At 46.0% G+C, this 27,090-nt stretch overlaps 1 protein-coding gene across 1 annotated transcript; it reads left to right on the top strand.

The window, feature by feature from the left end:
* The first annotated feature begins 266 nt into the window (after nucleotides 1-266).
* Nucleotides 267-27,090, top strand: LOC136611101 (polymeric immunoglobulin receptor-like). The gene is made up of 7 exons (XM_066590375.1): nucleotides 267-353; nucleotides 10,753-11,088; nucleotides 11,694-12,029; nucleotides 13,396-13,719; nucleotides 23,480-23,803; nucleotides 24,631-24,668; nucleotides 26,795-27,090. Exons 1-6 carry the CDS (start codon nucleotides 305-307, stop codon nucleotides 24,654-24,656), a joined length of 1,395 nt encoding a protein of 464 aa, XP_066446472.1. The 5' UTR covers nucleotides 267-304; the 3' UTR covers nucleotides 24,657-24,668; nucleotides 26,795-27,090.

Below are 27,090 nucleotides of genomic sequence, written 5' to 3'. Positions count from 1 at the left end.
GAGCGGTCACTGCTCTGTGTAGAAGCAAAGGAATGACTGTCGTTCGTACTCCACAACGTCTTTTGTGAGCGACCATCTGAATGATGGCTGCCCCGTATAAGGGGACTTTGCTTTTGGCTGTAATATGTGTTTACATGGACTAAGTTTTCCCAACTTCTCTGGATTGAAGCCAACTGTCTTCTGTTTGTATTTGCTGAACCGTTATCTCCATGTTAAATATTTAACATGCCATCGTGTTCCTGTGGTGCACCTTCCCTTTCCTGGTATATATCTACCTTCCAGCAGCTGCAGGGTATTCTACACGATGGGGATGTACGCACTACTGCTGTCCGTGCTGGCCCTCCTAACTCCGGGTAAGAGCCGAGGAAGGATTGCATTATGGCTATAGGCGGACGGGTCTTTTATGGCATCAATGTGGATGGATAGTTAGATACTAGAGAACTTCAATATAATAAGACATATATTAAGGGAACCTTTAAGCAAGAGGCTCCTCAAGGTAAACTACCACCCTTAGGTCGGCTCCACATGGGTCGGAGGTTCTGCAGCATTTACAGTACAAGCAATGGGGGAAGATGTCCAAAATCTCCTGAAAATGGACTGGAACATTTCTGCAAATGTTCTTCCCAAATCTGCAATGTTTTGGCCATGAGGACGCAACGATTTTTGGGGGATTCTCATCTCCACTTTTCAAAAACCATAACTTCTCTATTTTTCCGCCAACACGGCCCTATGAGGGCTTGTTTCTTGCATGACGAGCTGTAGTTTTATTGGTACCATTTATTTGGTACGTATTTTGTATTGTATAACTTTTTTTGGAAGGCAGGGAGAAAACGCATCAATTAGTTTTTTACAATGTTAGGCCCCCTGCACACGGGCAGAAATTCCGCGGCGGGATTACCCGCAGAATTTATGCCCCCTGCCCGCCTGCATAGGATTGCATTACAATACGCAATCCTATGCAGAAGGACGCGATTTGTGCACGTGAAATTACACACGGAAAACAAATCGCGGCATGCTCTATTTCAGAAATGTCACTCCCGGTGCTCTGGCAGCCGGCACATCAAAGAGCCTGAGCCGCAGGAGAGGTGAGCGCCGCACTGGTCCCTGTAGGGGCTTGGGTTGGGTCCCGCTGCGAGAATTCTCGCAGCGGGATCCAAGCCGGCCGTCTGCAGGCGGCCTTAATCATACAGCATAAATGATGAGCTAAATTTGTTGTGCGGGTTGGTAGGATTACGTCAATACCAAAATTATATATTTTTTTAGGTTTTTCAACATTTACATGATTAAAACTAGAGATGAGCGAATGTACTCGGTAAGGCCGATTTCGCAATCGAGCACCGCGATTTTCGAGTACTTCACTACTCGGGTGAAAAGTACTCGGGGGCGCTGTGGGTGAGCGGGGGGTTGCAGAGGGGAGTGGGGGGGAGAGAGAGAGGGCTCCCCCCTGTTCCCCGCTGCTACCCCCCGTTCCACCACACCACGCCCCGCCCCACAGCGCCCCCGAGTACTTTTCACCCAAGTAGTGAAGTACTCGAAAATCGCGGTGCTCGATTGCGAAATCGCCCTTACCGAGTACATTCGCTCATCTCTAATTAAAACCCTTTTTATGGAAAATAATTTTTTTTTCATCACTGAGTTCAAAGTCCCAAAACTTTTTTTAAAATTTTCCATGGACGGAGCTCTGAGAGGATTTGTTTTTTGCATGACAAGCTGTAGATTTTTTTTGCACCATTTTGAGGTATATATGGCTTTTTTATAACTATTATTGCTTTTTTGGGAGGTGAAATTAACAAATAAAAGCATTTTAGCTCCATTTTTGACTGTTTTTTTAACAGTGTCTGCCATATAGGACAAAAAGTGTATTCAATTTAATGTACAGGTCGTTATGGATGCGATGATGCCAAAAATATTTTTTTTGTTTGTTTTTTTTAACAAGGGTAAAATATGCAAAAAGTTTTTAATATTTAGCTTTTGGATAATGGCGATTACGTAAAAGTTAAAACAATTGCAGTTTAGGGCCACAATGGGTATGTTTCTGAACACAGGACAAATAGGGGTAATCATTTTGGGGTGCAAGTCTTCATTCCTATGTGTGCTGCACAGAAAAAAAATGTTTTCAAAATGACATAATTGCCAAAAAAATGAAAATCGTAATTTTCTCCTTCTGCTTTGCTTAGATGCATTCGAATACGGTGGGGTTAAAATATGCCATACACCCCTAGATTGATTCATTAAATTGGGTCATTTGTGGGGGTTCTCCATTGTTTCGGCCACTCAAGGGCTCTACAAGTGGGCAATGGGGCCTAAATCACCTTCAAGCAAAATGTCTGTTCTGAAAGCCACCGGCTGCTCCTTTTGGTTTGGGCCCCGTTGTGCTTACGGATATAAGATTAGGGCCACAATGGGTATGTTTCTAAACATGGGACAAACAGGGGGATCCAGTTTGGGGTGTAAATCCTCATTTTCTGTGCACTATAGAAACAAATCCTGTCTTTTAAATGACATTTGCAAAAATATGAAATTTTATTTTTTCTCCTCTAAATTGCAATAATTCCTGAAAAGAAACTGTGGGGTCAAAATCCTCCTGACCCCCTCAGTGAATATATAAAGGGGTGTATTTTTTTAAAATGGGGTCATTTATGGGGGTATCTATCATTCTGACACCCATGAGCCTTTGTGATCTTGGCTTGGTGCAGGAAAACAAAGAGTTCCTCAAAATGTTAATAATTAATGTTAAATTTGTACGTCCTCTAAATAATTTAAAAAAAACTATTTTTCTAATGTGCTTCCAGAATAAAGTAAAAAGATGGACATATATATCTCATCAAAAATGTGTACAGAATGTCCGCACATATTTGAGATATTGCCGGTTGAAAATGTGAGACAATTAAATGTTTTTCAAACTTTTCCCAATTTTGGCGCTTTTAATAAATATACACAAATTCTATCGGTCTATGTTTACCACCTAAGTGAAGTACAATATGTGGCGAAAAAACTTTTTCAGAATCACTTGGATATGCAAAACCTTTACAGAGTTATTCTATGTTAAAGTGACACATGTCAAATTTTCTAAATTTGGCCTGATCATTAAGGTGCAAACAGGCGTGGTCACTAAGGGGTTAAGCATGCGGATTTGTTCTGCCAACCTTTTGGTTCAATGAAAGCCATCCGATCCGTGGCACACCCACAGTAGAAACTGCAGAAGTGCCGAGGATCTGCAGGAAAGCAGAGGATTTGAAAAAAATACTGTACTGCGCATGTCCGCCGACGAGTCGTGAGGACCATGCACAGTACAGCGAACCCGGAAGTGGAGGGATCTTTGCGGATGCTGGCGATCCTGCTGCCAAGGAAATACAGATAAATAGGGCTCACCAGCCACAGGCAAGGTTGGATGCCCGTGGAAACGAGGTCTAAGGCCCCTTAGGGTTGTTTTTTTTGGGGGGGGAATGTTTCAGATTTTGGTGCAGGTTTTGAAGTGAGGCCATGAGTGGAATGAAAAGGAATGGGAAATGTAAAAGAAAGACTACAGGTACCTGTATACGGGGCAACTATTGTACATATTAATATGCAGTACACAGCAAATATGCATGTAAGATGCCTATTTGCTCTGTATGTTAAATTCCCATAGCCTGTATTGGTGCGTACTGTGCGCCAAAATAAGGCATGCTGTGTATTTTTCATGTATGTATAAAACGCTTGTGTAAGTGAGTCCTTAAGGTTTCCACACACCTTCAATAGCTATGAGCTGAACAATCACCAATGTGCTCCTGGATGGTTGAAGTTGTTGGAGAAGTTGCTCTTGGAGGATGTTTAGATCCTATTCTTTATTTATGGCCATGCCCTTAGGCTGTGAGTGAGCCTGCTCCCATGGATGAAAAGCAACCCCACCCATGAAGGTTCTCAGGATGCATTACTGTTGGCATGACACAGGACTCATGGAAGCGCTCACCTCTTCTTCTCTGGAGGATCATTCTTCCAGATGTCCCAAACAGTCTGAGGGGGCTTCATCAGAGAGAATAACTTTCCCCCAGTCCTCTGCAGTCCGATCCCTGTGCTTCCTGCAGACTGTCAGTCTGTACCTGATGTTTATCTTGGATAGAAGTGGCTTCTTTGCTGGTCTTCTTGACACCAAGCCAGCCTCCAAAAGCCTTCACCTCCCTGTGTGCAGATGCACTGACACCCGCCTGCTGCCACTTCTGTGGGGCTGCATTTCATCCATGGGTGTGGGCTCACTCACAGCCTAGGAACACTGCCATGAGTAAGGAATGACATCAAACATCCTCCAAAAGCAACTTCTCCCAACCATCCAGAAGCAATTTGGTGATGCAGCACCTTGTCAAAGGGAAAAATGATAGCTAAGTGACTTGGTGAAGAAAAAGTGAAATTTTACATCCATGGCCAGGAAACTCCCCTGTGGTCAATCCTCGAAAAGTGGGTGGACAAACAAAAACACAAAAATAGTGATAAACTGCCATCAGTCAGGATTTGGCCCAGAAGCCAATTTCCAGCGAGTCGGGGATCATTTCAGAAGTCTTGGGAAAAAAAAGATCAACAATTAAGTCTGTGTCTAAAATAGATGTATTTGTCAATAAATGTGTAAAAATGTTTGAAAGGCTTATAATTGTACTTCAGTAATCGTAGAAACATCTGTCTAAAGGCCCATTTAGACGGGACAAATGACACTCATCCCTGCACATACTTGATGCGGTGCTGCTGCACGGGAGCTAGTATTGCTGGCTCACTGATTTTACTCCTTGTGCTCCCCTGCCCCTCTCCATTGACTTAACATAGCGGCTGTTCAGTACTGAATGGCTGCTATTTACACTGAGCGATCAGCTCATCGTCCAGCGCCATATGCAGCATAAATGATGGACGAGGAGCGGATTGCTCAGTGTAAATAGCAGCCGTTCAGTACTGAACAGCCGCTATGTTGAGTCAATGGAGAGGGGCGGGGGAGCACGAGGAGAGAAATCTCCTGCAGCCTCCCTGCCACCCTGCTGGCCGCTCTGTGAGTGAGGCCGTGCTACTAGCTCCTGTATAACAGCACGGAGCCAGGACACACAGGGACAAGTGTGGGGCATCATTTGCCCGACATTCGTCCCGTTTAAATGGGCCTTAAAAGATCTGCAAAACACTGAAGCAGCAAACTTTGTGAAAACCAAAATTTGTGTCTGTCTGAAAACCTTTGACCATGAAACAATATGTAAATCGTCAGCACAACAAACCTTACACTGCATTTAGTGGGGCGGATAAAATACGCAGCCCACAGGATCCTGGATCCAAGTCAGTCCAAGTAATAAAAGAAAACGGGCAGCATAAATGATGCAAAAAAACATCAAAGGGTGTACTTTTATTCCTTCATGGCACAATGAAACAGCTCAGCAACGTTTCAACCTTTCTTAGGTCTTTGTCAAAACTTTTGACCATGACGGTACATTAGGGTGGCCCAAAAAAACTCAACTTTCAACTACAAAGCAGGACACCCTCTGATTTTTTCCCTTTTAACAAGCCTTTATTTGGGGCACAGTTTCAGGCTCTTATGGCCTTCCTGCACACGGGTGGGTCGGACCCCACATGCGGGATTTCCACAGCGGAGTTCAACTCGGCTCTATAACTAGGTTGCGCTGAAAGATCAGGAATTTTCAGACTTTTTACTAATGACGAATAAGAAAAACAACTGTTGCTTCAAGTCGTGGGAGCAAATCACAAGGCTGTTCCAACACAGATTACCCAGAAGTCTCCTCTCCAGTCCTTAAGCGCCGACTGACAAGTATTTGTCATGATTTTTACTATTTTCATGTATTTGGAGGTATTTTTGTAGGAACAGCACAAATGTGTAGATTGTCAGGACTAATGCCATTGTCAATACTTAATGCTTTAACCCTTTACAATCCAATTTGGGATTGCAAAGGGTTTTGTCCGGCCGTATAGCTGCCACTATTTTTTGCCATATCTCTATGGGCCAGGACTGTACAGCAAATGTGTTTTGAATGTTTGCTGCGTATAGTGGAAAAAATATCGCATGCTCTAAAATGTTGGGAAGTCATTGCCAGAGACTTTCACAACTTTTGCTGATTGTACACTGTTGTTTGTGCTGTAAAATTGCAACATGTTCTAATCCTCTGAAAAACAAGATCTCTGCAGATTCATATGACAGAGCCGACAAATGGCACCTCCCTATAGCACCATATTACTAAGATCATTGCTTCTAGGGGAGATTATACCTCTGATATGACATCTGAGGGAATGTACCGCAAAAACTGCTGTACACCTCCTTATGGCGTCAGAGGCACATAGAGGTGCAGTGCAATCCCATGGACTTCTATGGGTGTTGTACTAAGGCTTGTTGGTTGCATGAAGCCATGAAATATACATGACCACGTATTCATCTCTTCAAAATCCATCAATCTAATGTGCATGGAAGCAAGATCCAACCATGCCCAATCCAGTGTTCAATGGGAGATAAACCAGCTTATGCTCCGCTGATCCAAGCTTGCGTGTTTATGGCGGAGCTGCTGGCCGAAAACTTATAAAACTCTATGTCCAGCAATAGTGACGGATGCTACTAAATTAACGTGGAGATGAGTCTGAACACCAAAGCAACGACATTTGTGCTGCTGCTAGGATCTATGGAAATCATGGGATCACTGAACTCCCACCTCCTCTTGGGGCAGGGAGGACATTATATTTTCCCTCCCTGCAGATACTTGTAGCCATTTGATCGCTGTCATTGCCAAGATCCTGTTGGTTTTTTTTTGTCACCGCAGCCCTAAAGTTTGGGCACACCCTTAGATTTCCATCATTCCAAGAAGTGACATTTTGCACTGCTCTCAAGGTATCGATGACCCATGATCACAAAAGGGTTAACAAATGAATCTGATACAGCAGTGTATAAACATTTTAGGCAGGTGTGGAAAAATGTTGCAAAGTAAGGACGCTTTCAAAAATAGGAGCGTTTAATAGTTTTTTTGGTCAATTAACAAAGTGCAAAGTGAATGAACAAAAAACAAATGTTAACCCCATCAATATTGGGTTTGACAGCCCATTGCCTTTAAAACAGCATCAGTTCTTCTAGGTACACTTGCACACAGTTTTTGAAAGAACTCTGCAAGGAGGTTGTACTAAGCATCTTGGAGAACTAAGCACAGATCTTCTGTGGATGTCGGCTCGCTCCAATCCTTCCATCTATTCATGTAATCCCAGACAGACTATATGATGTGAGATCCGAGCTCTGTGGGGCCAAATCATCACTTCCAGGACTCCTTGTTCTTCTTTACACTTAATGACATTGGCTGGATGTTTTGGGTTTCCTGCTGCAAAATAAATTTGGAGCCAATCAGACGCCTTCTTTTAAAAAAAAAAAATTTTAATCTTTCCACACCTGATAAAACTTTTACACAGTACTGTAAATTACTATTTGTGCTGCCTGGTCTGGGTCTTAGAATGTTAGATGAGCTAGAGCGGTCAGCAAAAATGGTCATTTATTTGAGACTCTTATAATAATTGAACCAATCAAGTGCAGTCATACTCTGGACTACATATATTATCGAATCCCCTATTAGAAATAAAGACATCCCCCACCTGGTCTCCATAACCTTTGCACTCCCGCCACTGTTGAAGGTGTGATAATACCTGTGGCTCAGGCTGCATTCAGATGAACGTATATCAGCTCAGTTTTCACGCCTAGCCGATATACGTTGTCCTTGTGTGCAGGGGGGAGAGGATGGAAGAGCCAGAAGCAGGAACTGAGCTCCCGCCTCCTCTCTGCCTCCTCTCCGTCCCTCTGCACTATTTGCAATGGGGAGAGGCGGGCCGGGGGCGGGGCTAAGTTCCGCAAATTAGCCCTTCCCCCGGCCCGCCTCTCCCCATTACAAATAGTGCAGAGGGGCGGAAAGGAGGCAGAGAGGAGGCGGGAGCTCAGTTCCTGCTCCTGGCTCTTCCATCCTCTCCCCCCCTGCATACGAGGACAACGTATATCGGCTCGGAGTGAAAACCGAGCCGATGTACGTTTGTGGGAATGCAGCCTTAGAATGTAACTTGAAGCTCCTGGGCCCTAATTCAAGGCCTAGTCCATTCCTCCCAACAATCTAATACACTCAGGAAACTCACAAAACATACAGGAATGCCCATTTATGTAAATTTACACAAACCTGGTGTCCGGGAATTGGGGTCCCTCAAGACAGGGTTGTGGTCCTGTGGTGAGCTATAAGTTACGCCAGAAGTGATAGCACCCCTGCTTGGGATACTGCTGGGAAAGGGTGAACTACCCAAGCATATGGCTGGAGTTGGGTAGGGTGAAGTGCGTGGACCTGTCACGGTGGTACTTACCAACTCCTGGTCCCGGAGGGAGTTACCGCAGCATAGGATAGGGCCAGTAGTCCTCAGGATGAGGGGGCTAGTAGTTGTCAGTTCGTGACGCCACCATTCCACACACCGGCATGCATACACGGTGGATTAAACAACACTGGACAAGTGTATTGTACTTCGGGTCCCCAGGAATGGTTGAGGCCTGGTAAAACCTTACTAGTGACTTTTAAACACGGTACAACAAACTTCAGCCGGCAGCAACAACTTGACATGAAAGTCAATGGCCACAAAATGGCAGTAATTATCACCCCGCTCTCATAGACTTTAGCACACGTGGGTGTCAGTTAATGGTGTACCACTATACGGGGATCCGGACTTCAGACGGACACAGAGGAATTATAAACAGACTTCAGATTATTCTCAGAGGTTTGGTAGACTTCAGCACTGGCCTTGCTTGAGGAAAACATACAGTCACTAGAAGAAGGGGTTACTTACAATGGCTCTCTGATAATAGGACTTTTGGGGAAAAAACATTTAGGTTTACTTACTCCTATGCGCTTCACATACTGTTGGGCGGTCTCTCCGTCTCCTCCATATTAGATGCAAAAAAACCTCTGCGCCCCTGTGGTTTCTCCAGCTGATCGGGGAAGAGGGAAGATCCTCAGCTCCTACCTGGGAGCCTCTCCTTCTTCTCCATTTTCGATACAGGGAAGCTGAAGGTGCTTTCCTGCATCACTGTGGGTCCTCCAACAGCATGGTGAGATGGATGATCCTCAACCCCCACTTCGCTGTCAGACACTCCTACTTATAGATCCAGCCGTACCATGTCACATGACGCAGTAGAAAGCTACATTCAGCAGATAGGCAATGGTTGTAAGTGAGTTAACCCTTCAGACGCTGCAGCTGTGCCACACTCATACAGAAAATAGACAAACTTGCACAGTGCATCCACATAAGAGAAACATGTCTGACAATTATAGAGGGGTTCAGAATGATGTTCTGGGACACTACAGTCCCCTTCGAGGTGAGACCATCAGAGACGACCAGGCCGGACATAACAGAATTCTTAGGGACGGTGACTTTAATAAATCAAAGACCAGGAGCAGGGACACCGCACTAGGAACTCGGGAGCAAAAACAAAACAGGCAGTACAGGTGGGTTGGGTCCAAACAGAAAACGGTGGAGCAGCGGAGAACATAGGAACACTGACCATCAAGACAGCTAACAGGGAGCCATGAGATGACATAGTTCATAACAGCCACCTACTTTGTGACCAGAAAATCTAGCATAAAACAGTATGGTAGAGAGCAATGCCCCCACCTACTATGTGCCACTTATAATACATGCACCTCTGCACCCCCTATAGCTATATCCCTGTTATAGCTACTGATAGGGGTGTTTCTAAACTTTATGCTGCTTGAGGGGAAAAATGCAATGACACTACCCGATTATTTCTGAAATTAAGGTTGGAACAATCACCCTCCAACAATCAAGGATAGAATGTCTTATGGTTGGCCCAACGTTTAGGGCGCATACCTCCGCAGGACTCCAGACAATGCCCTTGCCTACAGAATCCTAGCAGAATGATTCCAGAGCCAAGCTAACATATATGTAGTGTCCCAGCAGGCACTACAAAACACACACAGCACACTGTCCTGTCTTAAGTGTCTGTATGCCTTCCTTGGATACAGAAGGTGTCGTCTGTGGGTAAGACCGTGTGTCTCCCCTTCTGCTCTAGCAATGAGCCCATCCCTGATGTCAGGTGGTTCCTAATTGTCTGACAGTCAGGTTTAACCTCACTAGTGCAAAGCCCAAGGGCAAGGAAGCAGTCCCTATGTAGGAGGAGGAGTTGAGAAAGTTCGGGAAGTAAAGAGAGAGGTGATAAATAGGAGAAAAGAGAGCAGTCGGTCATTTGTCGTGAGAGTCAGAAAGTAGGAGGACGTCAGACAGTGAGAGCGAGGCGTGCATTACGTTTTCTCCCCTGGACGAATGGGGTCAATACCCGTCCCCTGGACATCCCATGGCAGAGGAAGAGAAGCCTCTCTCCAAGATCAACTTCTACAAAAATAGTGAGTCATAACTTTCTGGTGAAGTTAAACTGTGATCAGTCTTCTAGCTATTTACCCTTCAGCTATTCTTCAGTTAATCTAAATCAATCCTTCAGTTATCTAAACCAATTCTTCAGTCAAATCTATTAGTGGGGAAATTGTCTAAGTCGTCTATCTACAGTAAATATTATAGGGAGAGCGTTGAAGTTAAAGCGTCATCATTACAACTGTATTTTCACCAAGTACTGTAATCTGTTATTTCTGCGTCATACCATCTGGAGAGTCCAATTAGAGTGTGGTGTCACCGTGACAAGGACTAGGCCTCCGGCCGTACGCACAGAAAGTGTATTGGGGTGTTACATATATATTTAATGTTCTCTCTGTCTCTCATTCATAGGACTAGTATCGGCCTTTCGGACCACAGCACTAGTTGGTGATAGCGTGATTTTAAGTTGTGTGAACCCCATTACCCATCATACAAGTCTTGCATGTTGGGGAAGGGGAGCCTGTTCAAGTACTGGATGCAACTTCCCTGTAGCCACAGTCAATGGAAGCAGAGTGATCTGGACAAAATCTATGAAATACCAGGTAAAAGGAGATATTACTAATGGAGAAATGTCCCTGACCATCGCTGATGTGAACCTGGACGATTCGGGAGTGTACTGCTGCCGCGTGAAGATTGAAAGTCTCGGAATTGATCTGAAGAGAGAGATCCAGGTGGAGATACAGCATTGTAAGTAATTTCCTATATGAGTAGGCCATCCAGCTTTCCCAATACTCATCTATGTTTGCAGCCCTTAAAAGGGCCATCCTTAAAAAGGTCATTATGCCAAGTTTAGTTCGTTTTCTAACAATCAAACAAAAGTCTTTAACCTTTTAAAGCATAATGCCTCTCCAGAAACTTCATACACATAATGGATTAATATTACCTTCTCAAAGACTATGGTTATTTCACTACTTATACCACGCCCACTTTGGGTTAGAGACTGTATTACTAAAGGTTGTCTAGGAACCACTTGTCTGGGTGACAACCTTCTGAGCACTTTTATCTTCATCTAATGAAACACCAACAGACTGAGGCACAGAGAGACTGCAGCTGCATCTCCCTCCTACCCCCTCCGTACTGTAATATACTACTGTATTTTAGCTAATGTTTCATACTAGAAGATTTATTTGGTGTTTCTAAACATATACAGAGATGATAGCAATGCTTTAAAGACTCAAAAGTTGTCACTGCCTTGCCTGCTATTAGCATGATTAATGGTAATATTCCCACCGTGAGGTTTTACTATATAGTAGTATATAGAAAATTTCTATAAAATTTCATTCTCTCCACAGCCATGATGCCAGACAATCTTGTGCGAGGGTCAGTGGATGATACAGTGGCTCTACCCTGCAAATATACACCTGATGAAGGTCCAAGAGAGGTTTGCTGGGGAAAAGGTAGCTGTCCTCTCTTTAAGTGTAATAACAAGGTTCTCACTACCAATGGCGCCAACGTGGATTGGACTGAATCCAACAGATACAAGTTGTTGGGGGATATCTCAAATGGAGATGTATCTCTAACCATCAGTGGACTGACAAAGGATCAGGAGGGGACCTATTGCTGCCGTATACGGGTCCCAGGAATACTCAACGACATTAAAAAAGACATAAAACTGGAAATACAAGATGGTAGGATGTTTTATTTTAATTCATTTATCGGCATTACAATGAATGTAGGGGATCTTTCATTTCAAGAAGACTAACTGGTCTTACATAGTTCAGTATTTCATCCCTTGGTTAAAATCAGGCCATGAACTCAACCATATATAGAGAGCTGTTGAGCACTTTCGAAGACTAGATGTCATGTCCAATGTCATGGGAATTTTTAATGTTTTGGAAAATCTCTTCTGGATTACTTAATCCTCTCCTCTCATAGAAAACTGTGCAGCAATGCCCAAAGGTTTAATGTCAAAATGTTGCACAACCTACTGTAGCAGTGAGACATCTAAAGCTCCTATCACTTCATTGTTATGGCTTCATTGTTATGGCCAGTAGGATGAATTCATTTTCAAACAGATCCCAACAAATCCTGATGGATCCCACTGATTTATAATAGGGTCTGTTAGGTTTCCAGTAGGGTTCTGGTCTTATATAGTCCAGTGTACTTAGGGTATCAATGATTGATCGATGGATGTCAAACATCCTTGACCTCAGTTGGCCAGCATAAAGAAGAGGCTGTAATGCTTTCACAGAATCGTTGAGTCCCTTTCATTGCACACCTAGGCAGAACAGCTTGTCCATATGAGTGGCTATGCCTTGTGCTGTAATTCATCTCAATCCTATGAGGTCTGACCATCACCGATCCAACTCTAATGGCCATTTAGATAGAAAAGTAATCAATGCCTGGAGAATTCTTTTAAAAGGGTTGTCCATTTGTAAACTATTGATGGCCTATCTTTAGGGTCATCGATAGTATATCAGTTGGGGCCTGCTGCTCCGGACCCCCACTGATCAGCTGTTCCCTGGGCTGGTAAGCTCATGCACTAAGCTGATTTCTGTAGGAAGCAGACAGCTCTGTTCCCACTGCAGTGTCCAGGCTAGGTATTACAGGTATAACATATTTTAATGGGAATCAGGTATAACTTCAATGTGAGATTTGCCTGGAATACCAATCCTGATCACTGCAGTGGGAACAGAGCTGTCTGCTTCCTGCAGAAATCAGCTTAGTGCATGAGCATACTTGCCAAGTAAACAGCTTATTGGTGGAGTTCCTGGGCAACAGACACCTACTGATCTACTATTGATGGCCTGTCTTGCAGATAGGCAATCAATAGTTTACAACTAGACAACCCTTTTAAGTCAGGCTTACCATTATTCAAAAAAATTCTATTAATGTTCAGGGGCAGGTGAAAACGGTGGTGCAAACCTCCAGGAAAACTTTTGGTAGCATTGGCCAAGTTCACCAGTTGAAGGCAATTCAAAAAGTCCTCACAAAGGAAACAGAATACTTTATCTACATGCGATATTAATTTTTACGACTTATTTATTTCCACAGTCACTCTTGTGAGAGGGTCATTGAAGGATACACTGGTATTACCTTGCTCGTACGACACCGACAGTGGCACACGCTCAACATGCTGGGGTCACGGCCCTTGCGGACTACTCACATGTCACAATAAGATTCTTGAAAGTGATAGTGATGACGTGATCTGGAGAGAGTCGAAAAGATACCAATTAACAGGGAACTTAGCAAAGGGGAACGTGTCTTTGACCATCAAGGAAGCCAATGCGGATGATGGTGGAGTCTACTGCTGCAGAGTTAAGGTCCCTGGAGTTTTCAACGATATAAAGACGGAAATCCGTGTAGAGATACGTAACGGTATAGTATTTCGCATCCTTTATTTGTAGAGCACCATTATATTACTGTGTTTTGTACATAGATTAGATACAGTGGGGTGGTAGGGCCGGCTCCAGGTGTATGTAGGCCCATTTTCCACTTGTGTAGATGTAGACACCACTATGATGCATCTCCAACTGTTGTGTTGTCCGCCATCCACAGACAGATCCTACCATCGTTACAGGCCTTTTTGTTTGTCTAAACCAGTTCCAGGCGCTTGGTCGAAGGACATTTGGTCTCACGGATCCCATTACATGTACTGCCTTTGACACCAACCATCACCTCTGTTGGCAGTGGTATCGTGAATGAATTAACTGTACTGTTACAGAGTAGAACCGAGTTGTGTTCGGCAATGAATCCAGGTTTAGTTTGGGCACTGATGACGGCCATGTTCATGTCTGGAGACCACAGGGCGAGCGCCTCAATTCTGCCTTTTCTGTGTAGCAGCATACTGTCCCCACTGCTTGGGGGCATCGCATACAACAGTCAGTCACCCCTAGTAGTGGTATGAGGGGCAATGAGTGGTATGAGCTCAGCGATATGTTCAGGACATCCTGCAGCCACATGTGTTCCTCTCATGGCGGCTTCCAAGAGGCATTTTCCAGCTAGTGTGCGTGAGTTTGAAAAAAACCCATAAAGATCGGTCCTGCCGTATCTTTCTCGCACAGTTACTACATCGAGAATCCTGATAGTGGAAATGAAACCATTAAAGTCAATGGTTTTGTTTTGTCCTGTTATGCGGCCGCGATTTTCTGCATATTTGGCCATGTCCTGCGGCTTATTTCCCTCCCATGTGAAAGGCCCTTTACGATTTGTCTCAGAGTGTCCATGAGGGGGCAGGGGAGGTGGCCCAAAGAGAGCTGAGTGCAGCAACTATCAAGGCCTTTCGGCCAAACCAAGTCAGCGCCGAACGGACTAGTAGGCTTAATGCCACCGTGTGAGACGGGCATTTTCATATAGCAGGCTGTGCCAGTCCTCCACAGCTCTGGTGTATGCACAGTACAGTTGGCATGGCTATGCTACTGTCTCAAGTTGAACTTTTAATAGCGCAGCAGGAAGGGAACACAAGGTTTTGCCGCTACACCAGGCAAGGCAAAAACAAACAAAATAAAAGTTAGGACCCCTCCAACAGAGTGGATCCTGGCACCTGTCCAGGTTCACTGGGTGCTGATACCGGGCCTGCAGAGTGGTATAGCCATGCGTCTCCCATACGTATCAAATAAGGAAGATGGAACAATACCTCTGCAGTGTCACTTATTGGATGGCAGCATTGCTTTAAAACAATGATTGGAAGATGGCTCACCGCACTAGAACTGCAACATAAATTCCATCTACCTCCTTCACAATTCTTGCAAATCAAACAGGCCTTTCTTTATGTAAGCAGGTAGTGGGTTGACAAATCTAACAAGGGAAGCCGCTATTGCCGATTGACACTTTCATTGAGCAGTTGTGTATGACACCATTACTATCAAGAATACAGAAAAACACATTTCTACTAGAGATGAGCGAACGTACTCTTCCGAGCTTGATACTCGTTCGAGTATTAGCGTGTTCGAGATGCTCGTTACTCGTAACGAGTACCACGCGATGTTCGGGTTACTTTCACTTTCATCTCTGAGACGTTAGCGTGCTTTTCTGGCCAATAGAAAGACAGGGAAGGCATTACAACTTCCCCCTGCGACGTTCAAGCCCTATACCACCCCCCTGCAGTCAGTGGCTGGCGAGATCAGGTGTCACCCGAGTATATAAATCGGCCCCTCCCGCGGCTCACCACAGATGCGTTCTGACATAGAGGAGGGAAAGTGGTATCTTGGTGGAGCTGCTATAGGGAGAGTGTTAGGAGTTATTGTAGGCTTCAAGAACCCCAACGGTCCTTCTTAGGGCCACATCTAACCGTGTGCAGTACTGTGGAGGCTGCTTTTTGCAGTGTTGCACTTTTTTTTTTTTTGGTATATCGGCCGTGCAGAGCATTGCGCCCTGCAGTAATACTCCAGGGACAGAAGTGTGGAGGCAGGGACAGAAGACATATTATTGATTGAATATAGGCAGTGGGCCTTTTCTAAAAAATATTGGGCAAAAAATCTATTTGGCCTGCCTGTCACTGTGCTCAGTGTTCTGGGTCTGTGTGTGCTGGGTGTAGTAGTTCTACAAAATCATACGCAGCCAGCTAAGTGTTACAGCAGGCTTGAGCAAAATTATTTCCTGGCGTTCCGTAAACGAAGTCAGCCTCGAACCACAAGCCAATAAGTGGCACATTTAAATACAGCGTTCTGTTTCTGCACTACTGGTAATAAACCATGCTGAGGGGTAGGGATAGGCCTAGAGGACGTGGACGCGGGCGAGGACACGGAGGCCCAAGTCAGGGTGTGGGCACAGGCCGAGCCAGTGCGGTGGCCAGGGGTAGAGGCAGGGCCAGACCGAATAATCCACCAACTGTTTCCCAAAGCGCCCCCTCACGCCATGCCACCCTGCAGAGGTCAAGGTGCTCTACGGTCTGGCAGTTTTTCACAGAGATGCCTGACGACCGACAAACAGTGGTGTGCAACCTTTGTCGCGCCAAGATCAGCTGGGGAGGCACCACCACCAGCATGCACAGGCATATGATGGCCAAGCACCCCACAAGGTGGGACGATGCCCGTTCACCGCCTCCGGTTTGCACCACTGCCTCTCCCCCTGTGCCCCAACCTGCCACTGAGATCCAACCCCCCTCTGAGGACACAGGCACTACCGTCTCCTGGCCTGCACCCACACCCTCACCTCCGCTGTCCTCGGCCCTATCCAGCAATGTCTCTCAGCGCAGCGTCCAGACGTCGCTATCGCCACTGTTTGAGCGCAAGCACGCCGCCACGCACCCGCACGCTCAAGCGTTAAACGTGCACATTGCCAAATTGATCAGCCTGGAGATGCTGCCGTATAGGCTTGTGGAAACGGAGGCTTTCAAAAGCATGATGGCGGCGGCGGCCCCGCGCTACTCGGTTCCCAGTCGCCACTACTTTTCCCGATGTGCCGTCCCAGGCCTGCACGACCACGTCTCTCGCAACATTGTACGCGCCCTCACCAACGCGGTTACTGCCAAGGTCCACTTAACAACCGACACGTGGACAAGCACAGGCTGGCAGGGCCACTATATCTACCTGGCGGCACATTGGGTGAATTTAGTGGAGGCTGGGACAGAGTCAGAGCCTGGGACCGCTCACGTCCTACCCACCCCCAGAATTGCATGCCCCAGGTCGGTGGTGGTATCTGCGGCGGTGTATTCTTCCTCCACTAAACCACCCTCCTCCTCCTCCTCCTCCTACGCAACCTCTGTCTCGCAATCAAGATGTGTCAGCAGCATGTCGCCAGCAGTCGGTGTCGCGCAGCGTGGCAGCACAGCGGTGGGCAAGCGTCAGCAGGCCGTGCTGAAACTACTCAGCTTAGGAGATAAGAGGCACACGGCCCACGAACTGCTGCAGGGTCTGACAGAGCAGACTGACCGCTGGCTTGCGCCGCTGAGCCTCCAACCGGGCATGGTTGTGTGTGACAACGGCCGTAACCTGGTGGCGGCTCTGCAGCTCGGCAGCCTCACGCACGTGCCATGCCTGGCCCATGTCTTTAATTTGGTGGTTCAGCGCTTTCTGAAAAGCTACCCACACTTGTCATACCTGCTCGGAAAGGTGCGCCAGCTCTGCGCACATTTCCGCAAGTCCCACACGCACGCTGCCACCCTGCGGACACTGCAACATCGGTTTCATCTGCCACTGCACCGACTGCTGTGCGACGTGCCCACACAGTGGAACTCTACGCTCCACATGTTGGCCAGGCTCTATGAGCAGCGTAGAGCTATAGTGGAATACCAACTCCAACTTGCGCGGCGCAGTGGGAGTCAGCCTCCTCAATTATTTACAGAAGAGTGGGCCTGGTTGGCAGACATCTGCCAGGTCCTTGGAAACTTTGAGGAGTCTACCCAGATGGTGAGCGGGGATGCTGCAATCATTAGCGTCACCATTCCTCTGCTATGCCTCTTGAGAAGTTCCCTGCAAAGCATAAAGGCAGACGCTTTGGAATCGGAAACGGAGGCGGGGGAAGACAGTATGTCGCTGGATAGTCAGAGCAACCTCATGTCTATATCTCAGCGCGTTGAGGAGGAGGGGAGGAGCATGAGGAGGAGGGGGAAGAGACAGCTTGGCCCACTGCTGAGGGTACAGATGCAGCTTGCCCGTCATCCTTTCAGCGTGTATGGCCAGAGGAGGAGGAGGAGGAGGAGGGTCCTGAAAGTGATCTTCCGAGTGAGGACAGCCATGTGTTGCGTACAGGTACCCTGGCACACATGGCTGACTTCATGTTAGGATGCCTTTCTCGTGACCCTCGCGTTACACGCATTCTGGCCACTACGGATTACTGGGTGTACACACTGCTCGACCCACGGTATAAGGAGAGCCTTTCCACTCTCATTCCCGAAGAGGAAAGGGGTTCGAGAATGATACTATACCACAGGGCGCTGGTGGACAAACTGATGGTAAACTTCCCATCCGACAGCGCTAGTGGCCGAAGGCGCATTTCTGCGGCCCAGGTAGCAGGGGAGGCGCAGAGATCAGGCAGCATGTACAGCGCAGGCAGGGGAACACTCTCTAAGGCCTTTGACAGCTTTATGTCTCCCCAGCAAGACTGTGTCACCGCTCCCCAGTCACGGCTGAGTCGGCGGGAGCACTGTAAAAGGATGGTGAGGGAGTACGTAGCCGATCGCACGACCATCCTCGGTGACGCCTCTGCCCCCTACAACTACTGGGTGTCGAAGCTGGACATGTGGCCTGAACCCGCGCTGTATGCCCTGGAGGTGCTTGCTTGTCCTGCGGCTAGCGTCTTGTCAGAGAGTATGTTTAGTGTGGCTGGGGGAATCATCACGGATAAGCGTACCCACCTGTCAACCGACAGTGCCGACAGGCTTACACTCATCAAGATGAACAAAGCCTGGATTTCCCCAGACTTCTCTTCTCCACCAGCGGACAGCAGCGATACCTAAGCAATACGTAGGCTGCACCCGCGGATGGAAGCATTGTTCTGTATCCCCATCAAAAACGGGGACCTTTTTGCTTCATCAATCTGTGTATAATATTCCTCCTCCTCCTCCTGCTCCTCCTCCTGAAACCTCACATAATTACGCCGAATGGGCAATTTTTCTTAGGCCCACAAGGCTCAGTCATATAATTTTTCTAAACAATTTTTATACGTTTCAATGCTCATTAAAGCGTTGAAACTTTAACTTGAACCAATTTTTATTTTAACTGGGCTGCCTCCAGGCCTAGTTACCAATTAAGCCACATTAACCAAAGCGATTAATGGGTTTCACCTGCCCTCTTGGTTGGGCATGGGCAATTTTTCTCAGGTACATTAGTACTGTTGGTACACCAATTTTTGGGGGCTCTCGCCTACAGTGTAATCAAATTAATTTTTTGCCCACCTGCATTACAGCTCACGTAACATCAGCTGTGTTGGGCACTGCAATGGGATACATTTATGTACCGCCGGTGGGTTCCAGGGAGCCACCCATGCTGTGGGTCCACAGGGAGTTGTAACTGCATGTGTCCACTTCTAAAGAACCCCAGTCTGACTGGGGCATGCAGTGTGGGCCGAAGCCCACCTGCATTTAACATGACATTACCTCAGCTGTGATGGGCAATGCAATGGGATATATTTATCTACCGCCGGTGGGTTCCAGGGAGCCACCCATGCTGTGGGTGCACAGGGAGTTGTAACTGCATGTGTCCACTTCTAAAGAACCCCGGTCTGACTGGGGCATGCAGTGTGGGCCGAAGCCCACCTGCATTAAGCATGACATTATTACCTCAGCTGTGATGGGCAATGCAATGGGATATATTTATGTACCGCCGGTGGCTTCCTGGCACCCACCCATGCTGTCGGTCCACAGGGAGTTGTAACTGCATGTGTCCACTTCTAAAGAACCCCAGTCTGACTGGGGCATGCAGTGTGGGCCGAAGCCCACCTGCATTTAACATGACATTACCTCAGCTGTGATGGGCAATGCAATGGGATATATTTATGTACCGCCGGTGGGTTCCAGGGAGCCACCCATGCTGTGGGTGCACACGGAATTCCCATTGCGGAGTTGTACCTGCCTGTGACTATTTATAAAAAAACGCGGTCTGACTGGGGCATGCAGACACCTTGACAGAATGAATAGTGTGTGGCACATAGGTTCCCCATTGCTATGCCCACGTGTGCAGCTCCAGATGGAGGTGGCACAGGATTGCATTTCCCATTGCTTCTGTACAGCATTGTGGACTATCGCCCCGCCCCTTTTAAAGAGGGTCGCTGCCTAGCCGTGCCAACCCTCTGCAGTGTGTGCCTGCTTTTCCTCTGGCAGACGCACTTATAAATAGACATGAGGGTGGCGTGGCATGAGGGCAGCTGAAGGCTGGGCAGGGACAGTTTGGTGTGCGCTGTGGACACAGGGTCGTGGGGGGGGGTTTGGGCAGCATGTAACCCAGGAGAAGTGGCAGCGGAGTGTCATGCAGGCAGTGATTGTGCTTTGTTGGAGGTAGTGTGGTGCTTAGCTAAGGTATGCATTGCTAATGAGGGCTTTTCAGAAGTAAAAGTTGTTGGGAGGGGGGGGCACTCTTGCCGCTATTGTGGCTTAATAGTGGGACCTGGGAACTTGAGATGCAGCCCAACATGTAGCCCCTCGCCTGCCCTATCCGTTGCTGTGTCGTTCCCATCACTTTCTTGAACTGCCCAGATTTTCACAAATGGAAACCTTAGCGAGCATCGGCGATATACAAAAATGCTCGGGTCGCCCATTGACTTCAATGGGGTTCGTTACTCGAAACGAACCCTCGAGCATCGCGAAAAGTTCGTCTCGAGTAACGAGCACCCGAGCATTTTGGTGCTCGCTCATCTCTAATTTCTACATATATTCCAGAATACGCCTATTTTGATCCCTAAAAAGTTTTTTACGGCTTTCCGAAAGATACTCCTCTGTATGATGTGGTGAGGATCCACCCTGGGAATTAAACTAGAAACCCTTTGTCTTCCCATGGAGGGAAGGGGGCTGGTCCTCCCCCACTTTCACTACTACTACCTGGCTGGTTAGCTGGTATGTGCGGAGTGGCGGCTGTCTATTTTACTGATTATAACCCAGTGGTGGGGCTTGAGCGCAGAATAGTAAGTCCTGAACAAAGTTTGAGAGGGTTATTGCTAAGGGGCCTGACTTCACACATAAATATCCTTCCTATACTTATGTGGGTGATCCTTAAAATGTGGAGTATAGCCACATTCTCAAAACTGCAGATACAATCAGGCCTTCCTAATAACTCCCTCTTTACATATTTCCAACTCTGTCATGCTCTCAGAACCCAATTTGGAGGCCTGAACATACCCCTTGCACTGACCCGACTTGAGGAGCTGGCCCAGATGGCCAATATTCTGAAGATACTGTCCTCTTTTTGTAAACAACAGACAAGGGGTCTTGCTTCACTGAGAGATCGGGCTCTTAAAAAGTAGGGCTTGGACATAACAGGCCTGGACTTGGATGACCAAGATGGGCTTTTGGCCAGCTCAGGGCCGCCCTTGATTAGTGCAAGAGACAGGTTAATCCAAGTCAAGTTCCTTCACAGAATCTACTATACTCGCACCCGCTTGTGTAACATGGGCCTGATTCCCAATGCAGACTGCCCAAGATGTTTGATGAGTGTGGGCACTATTATCATGTACATGTTTTGGGAATGCCATGTTCTGCAGACCTATTGGAGAGATGTCCTCGAGTTTACAGAGACGCATCTAGGGGACTTGCGCATTCTAAAATCTGTCTCTTTGGTCTTGTGGGGGACATATCAGTTGACACAGTAACACGTATTCAATATAAATTGATTTTGCTTTAAGCTAAAAAAGTTATATTGCTTAACTGAAATCATCCAAAGAAACCTTCTAGGGCTGCTTGGCAGCGTGAAGTGAATGGGGTCATCCCTCTACATATGGCCCGAGGCTGCCCCACTAAATTTGCTAAGATATGGGGCTGATGGGTTGACTGCCCTAATACCGCATCAGGTATATCTAACATCTTGGCCAGGGAGAAATATGGAAGTCTCTCCTTCTCTACTCCTCACTATGCACAAGCATACTGAATACTTGCTGTGATGACAGTCGTGTCGTGGGTATAACTTTTTGGTTTGTATGTCTTACTTACTATTCCCCAGGTTGGGAATTTTGGGCTCTGTTTTTGGGGGGAAAATACATTTTAAAAAAGGCTATGTGCAATTATAAAGGATGGAAAGAGTTCAAAAGTTGTGATTATGAAGATGTACAAATACTGCTGATGTTTCTTCCTTTGCATATTTGTACTATATTATATGAGAACATCTAATAAACGTTTCTTTAAAAAAACGAATATAGACAACCATTAGAGGCAAATTCAACGAGCCAGGTACACATAAACTCAAAAAAGTCATACAAAACGATGACTTAGAGACAGAGCTTCTCTGAAGCTGCAACACGATACGCAAATATGTAGAGAGGAAGGTGTAGAGAGAGTCTTTTTCCAAAATAGTGCACTATGCCATATATGGTTTTACATCCCAGCAAATCCTGACCGACTGGTAAAGTGCCCAACATGTGGCCTTCCTGACACAGACCTTGAGCCTGGCATATGGTCATGTGCACAAACAAAACTATTCTGGGAAGCGATGGCACGATACATCCAAACTAAATGGAAGGTACAAATAGGTGTAAACAGGCCTCCCTACTTTTCCATGTTGAACCACAGCAGACAACAGACATGACCAAACAACCTTGCATCCCACCATTCCTACATGTATTCCTCCTAGCCACCAAGCGTACAATCCTAACACACTGGCTTTCGCAGATGCTCCCCGAGGTAACAGAAGTGGTGGCCCAACTCACTCACATAGTGACCATGGAAAGAATAGAAGTAGGGCGGCACAAGGAAAGGGGCGCAAAAAACACTTCAAAAATGGTAGGGATTTCTCACTTCCCACTTCTCAGAAGCAGAAATATCTACTAAAGTAGCCTCCTTTAGATATACAAAATGGTACCTAATGGAGGAATTGGGGGGGGGGGGAACGCTGGGCAGGCTAGCGGAGATCAAGCAGGGGACAGGAAACCCCAACCATAAGGCAAAATGGCTCTGGGTCTGTTTCTTGTAGTATTCACATTTACTCACCCTCTACCCCCCCTCCCCTCCCACCCAACCCCAAAAGGGGGTCAAAAGCATTAAGACTGTTCTGAAACGACCTCATGACAAAGAGAGCTAGATGCTTCTGTTCCGATTCCCAAATAAAAAAGAATGTAGAAACTAAGTAAAGAAACAAAAAGTTGATGACAGGAAGATACTGTAAGAGTTACTATTATTATTGACGTTTGCATTAGTAAGATATTATTTTCCATGCGAATGATCCTGTGTGATCAATATGTAAAATAATGCATTTTATTATTACTATGCAAATTTTACTGATTGATCAAAAAACAAACACAAAACTATGATTTGGGAGCTTCTGGGTGCTCTCCTAGGGAAGAGGCGATGCCCCTACCCTGACCCACTCATCTAATAGATGTCTCCACACACCTTCTGACTGCTCTCCTTAAGAAGAGATGACCCCCCTTCCAACCCATACGTATCACAGACCGATAGGCTATTCAGGTGCTTCCATGAGGCACCGCATGTATTTAGGAGAGACCCTCCATGTACAATGGGATGTGATCATGTAATTTCTCTCCATTCTATTCACAGTTGATCACATCTCTGGACGCGCAGGTGCCTCCATTACATTACCCTGTACATACAATGTCAATGAGGGCACATCCCCTGTGTGCTGGGGGAAAGACACTTGCCCAAAATCTAAATGTACTAACAGCATTGTCTGGACTGATGGCGAAGCAGTGTCCTGGACTGAGTCCGAAAAATACAAGTTGGTCGGGAACATAAACACTGGAGACGTGTCCTTGACCATCAATGGGTTGACAAAGGAGGATGAAGGAACGTACTGCTGTCGTGTGGAGATCCCGGGACTGTTCAACGACAAGACGAAGGAAATCAGTTTGAATGTGGAAGATGGTAACTTATTCGACGATCATGAAATAATTTGTATTTAGATCTAGAATTTATATATTTACAAGGGGAGCTGGAGTGCCCAAGAACAAGGACGTATATACCATAGAGGCGCCTATCAAGCATATCTAGCGAGTGAGTCCATTAGGGCCTTTTTACGTGGAACAACCTATTGGGTGGAGATGCCCGACAGGCCATCCCAGTGATGAACGTTCCTATGATTTTACGCAGGAACAATCATCGCTAAGTAAATAGAGGCAGAGCCGGCAGGGAATTGTCCGGTTTTGGGGCTCTTCAATGTAATAGGTCCAATTTATTCTCTGTCAGGCAACCTCCGCCCGCCGCCCGACGGTCATGTGAGCAGATTGTTTCACAGTGGTTGACCATCAGCATGGTTTCTATCTCAGCTAGCACATAATCTACATGGGGATGGTGATGTACACGTTACTCGTCCTCTTAGTTCAAACGATAATTCTTACTAGTAGTATCAGTACTGGTATATCTCCTCCATTCCAGCATTTGCCCCAGACAGAAGACCATAGTGGACGACACTATTCTGCCCGGCAGAAATGCCAAAACGAATGAAACCTGTTGAAATGGAGAATAAAGCTCGCAGATTTGGTCTACATTGTCATAATGACAACCTATAGCTCCATCTAGGATTCCATCTAAATGTCGTTTTAGTCCATCTATATGGAACCTTGGGAAGGAAAGACTGAGCGCTTATAGAAACTCTATGGGATCCCAGCCTTAGGCATTTGGCCATATGTTCCAAAACCTTGATGTGGAAAGTACAAAAAGCTAATATCAGAATTTTTTCCTTTTTTCTCTAGATGGATTCCAAGGAATTAAGAACTGAAGCCTTGGGAAGGTAATAAATGTATTCAGAATCAAACATGTAGAGAAACCACTTGTATAACTGTCATTCCTCATTCTTAAAATGGATCTGGTGCAACCTGTCGTTAGGAATTATTTCTCCTAAATTCACATGAGTAGATTCTTTTATGGTGGATTATTAAATGCCATCAATAAAAATGTGTTTCAAGGCACAAGGCCTCTTCATCAGTTATGAGCTACAGGCGCAGGAAACAGTAGTAGGGGGGCAAAACTGTTCTTTAGAGGGGGATTTTGTATCAGACACCTGTGGCAAGGATTGCTATAATGCTGAGGGCAAGGTGTGCAGCTGAGGGCCAGGTGTGCAGCTGAGGGCCAGGTGTGCAGCTGAGGGCCAGGTGTGCAGCTGAGGGCCAGGTGTGCAGCTGAGGGTCAGGTGTGCAGCTGAGGGTCAGGTGTGCAGCTGAGGGCCAGGTGTGCAGCTGAGGGTCAGGTGTGCAGCTGAGGGCCAGGTGTGCAGCTGAGGGCCAGGTGTGCAGCTGAGGGCCAGGTGTGCAGCTGAGGGCCAGGTGCGTCTGAAGCTTCCTCCATCTGCACGTCTGACCCTCGGCACTATAACAATCCTTGCGACAGGTATATGATACAAAATTTCCCTCTGAAGAACAGTTTTGCACCCTCACCACTGTTTCTTCCACCTCTCAGGGCTTCTACCCACTAGCGGTTTTTTTTAACGCTGCAATATCGCTGCGTTTTTTTCAAAGGGACTTTACAATGTTAAATTTGCATCGCACAAAAATCGCAAAAGCACAAATTAGCGATTTTTGTGTGATGTGATTTTAACATTAGAAAGTTCCATTGAAAAAAATGCAGCGATATTGCAGCGTTAAAAAAACGCTTGTCTGTAGAAGCCCTATGGGTGCATTTACACTGCAAAGATGATCGCTAAAAAGATAGCTTTTGAGCTCTCATTTTGCATAAACTACTACTTGGCACTAATGCCTATTAGTACCAAGTAGCAGCATGTGAGCCACTGGGAACTGTAATCAGGGAACAGACTTCCTGCTGTTTTCTGATTACTTTCGCTTTGATCACCTGATACAAAGCAATCAGCTCTCCACAGGCAGAACACAGCATGCTGTCCTGCTTATCAGTTGTTCTGCCGAATGATGGTTTTCAAGCATAAAAACTGAAAGATGGGTAAATTTACACCCAACGATTTTCACTCAAAAGATGGCTTTTGAGCGATAATTGTTGCGTCTAAATGGGCCTTTACACATCGTAACCGATGAAGAGCCCTTGTGCCTTGAAATGTGTTTTTATTGCTTGCATTCTATAAGCCACCATAAAAGAATCTACTCATAGAAACTATTACTCACGGATTCCTATCGACAGGTAATGCCGTGCACCACACTCATTTGCTGTTTTTCCTGTCTCTGAAATGTCATGTTCACCCACCTGGGTGAAGCATTCGAGCTTGTTGGCAGCACCGCCGCCCGGATTCGATCTACAGTGGGGTTACACTTACCTCCCTGAATTAACATTTTGAGGCACAGTTTTTTGGATTTGCTTCACTCATTTTTCACATTTTTTAGTCATTCTTAAAACCAGCCTTGTAGAAATCTAGCACTGAAATAAGAATCCTTCATCTCCTACAGAATAGGAATAGGGTGGTGCTAGTCTTTCTTGGTCTCCATTGAATACAGGGTCCCAGTTGGAGGTTTCTGCTGATGTAAGCTGCCTTCCAGTCAAAAGCAAACAACCTATGTTCTATAACCTTCATCATATGCATTGTTGATATCTCTAAGCCCCTGGAAGCCAAGAGGAAAACTGTAATCTCTGTCTCTGAAGAGGTCGATTATCTTACTGGGTCAATCAAGTGGCTGACTTCAACCCACAAAAACCAACAATGAATGACTTAAAAAGTACCAAGTTTTTTCTTTATGAGACCTTCAGAATTTATATTTTTGGGTCTACATGATAACATATAGACCACCACTAGAGTATGTTGGGTACACTGAACTATATGTATCATAGCTTAGGATGGTCTTCTTCCCATGCTGACTCTTGCCCTTGGTTTCATTCATTGTTTTTTCCAGTGCTTTAATACGTGAGGCTTATAATAGTTATGTTTAACCAGATGGATGTAATTACTTATTCCTGCAGCCTTGAATGAAATATGTGGAGACCCAGAGAAGCAAACAACTCTGTAGAGTAAAGGCGGCCATTTTGTCCTCAGTATACAGAAGTCTACAGCGTCATCAGCAGCAAACGCTAGACATATCAATATCTTTACTAGCCCTATGAACCAACTTTTCTTTAATTGTATTGATCGTACAGCACTATGGATTATATGGATCTGCTCATTTGTTGCTTTTTCCATTATCCCATAAAGGTTGCTTTTTAGAACAACGTTGTATGTGTTGCGGTCTTCATGTAATTACAATAAAAAATACCGCCTA

This window comes from Eleutherodactylus coqui, chromosome 2 (genome assembly GCF_035609145.1).
Source record: "Eleutherodactylus coqui strain aEleCoq1 chromosome 2, aEleCoq1.hap1, whole genome shotgun sequence".
NCBI classification, from domain to species: Eukaryota; Metazoa; Chordata; class Amphibia; order Anura; family Eleutherodactylidae; genus Eleutherodactylus; species Eleutherodactylus coqui.
Note: the sequence above shows the minus strand (reverse complement) of the source record. Positions and strands in the feature narration are given on the sequence as shown.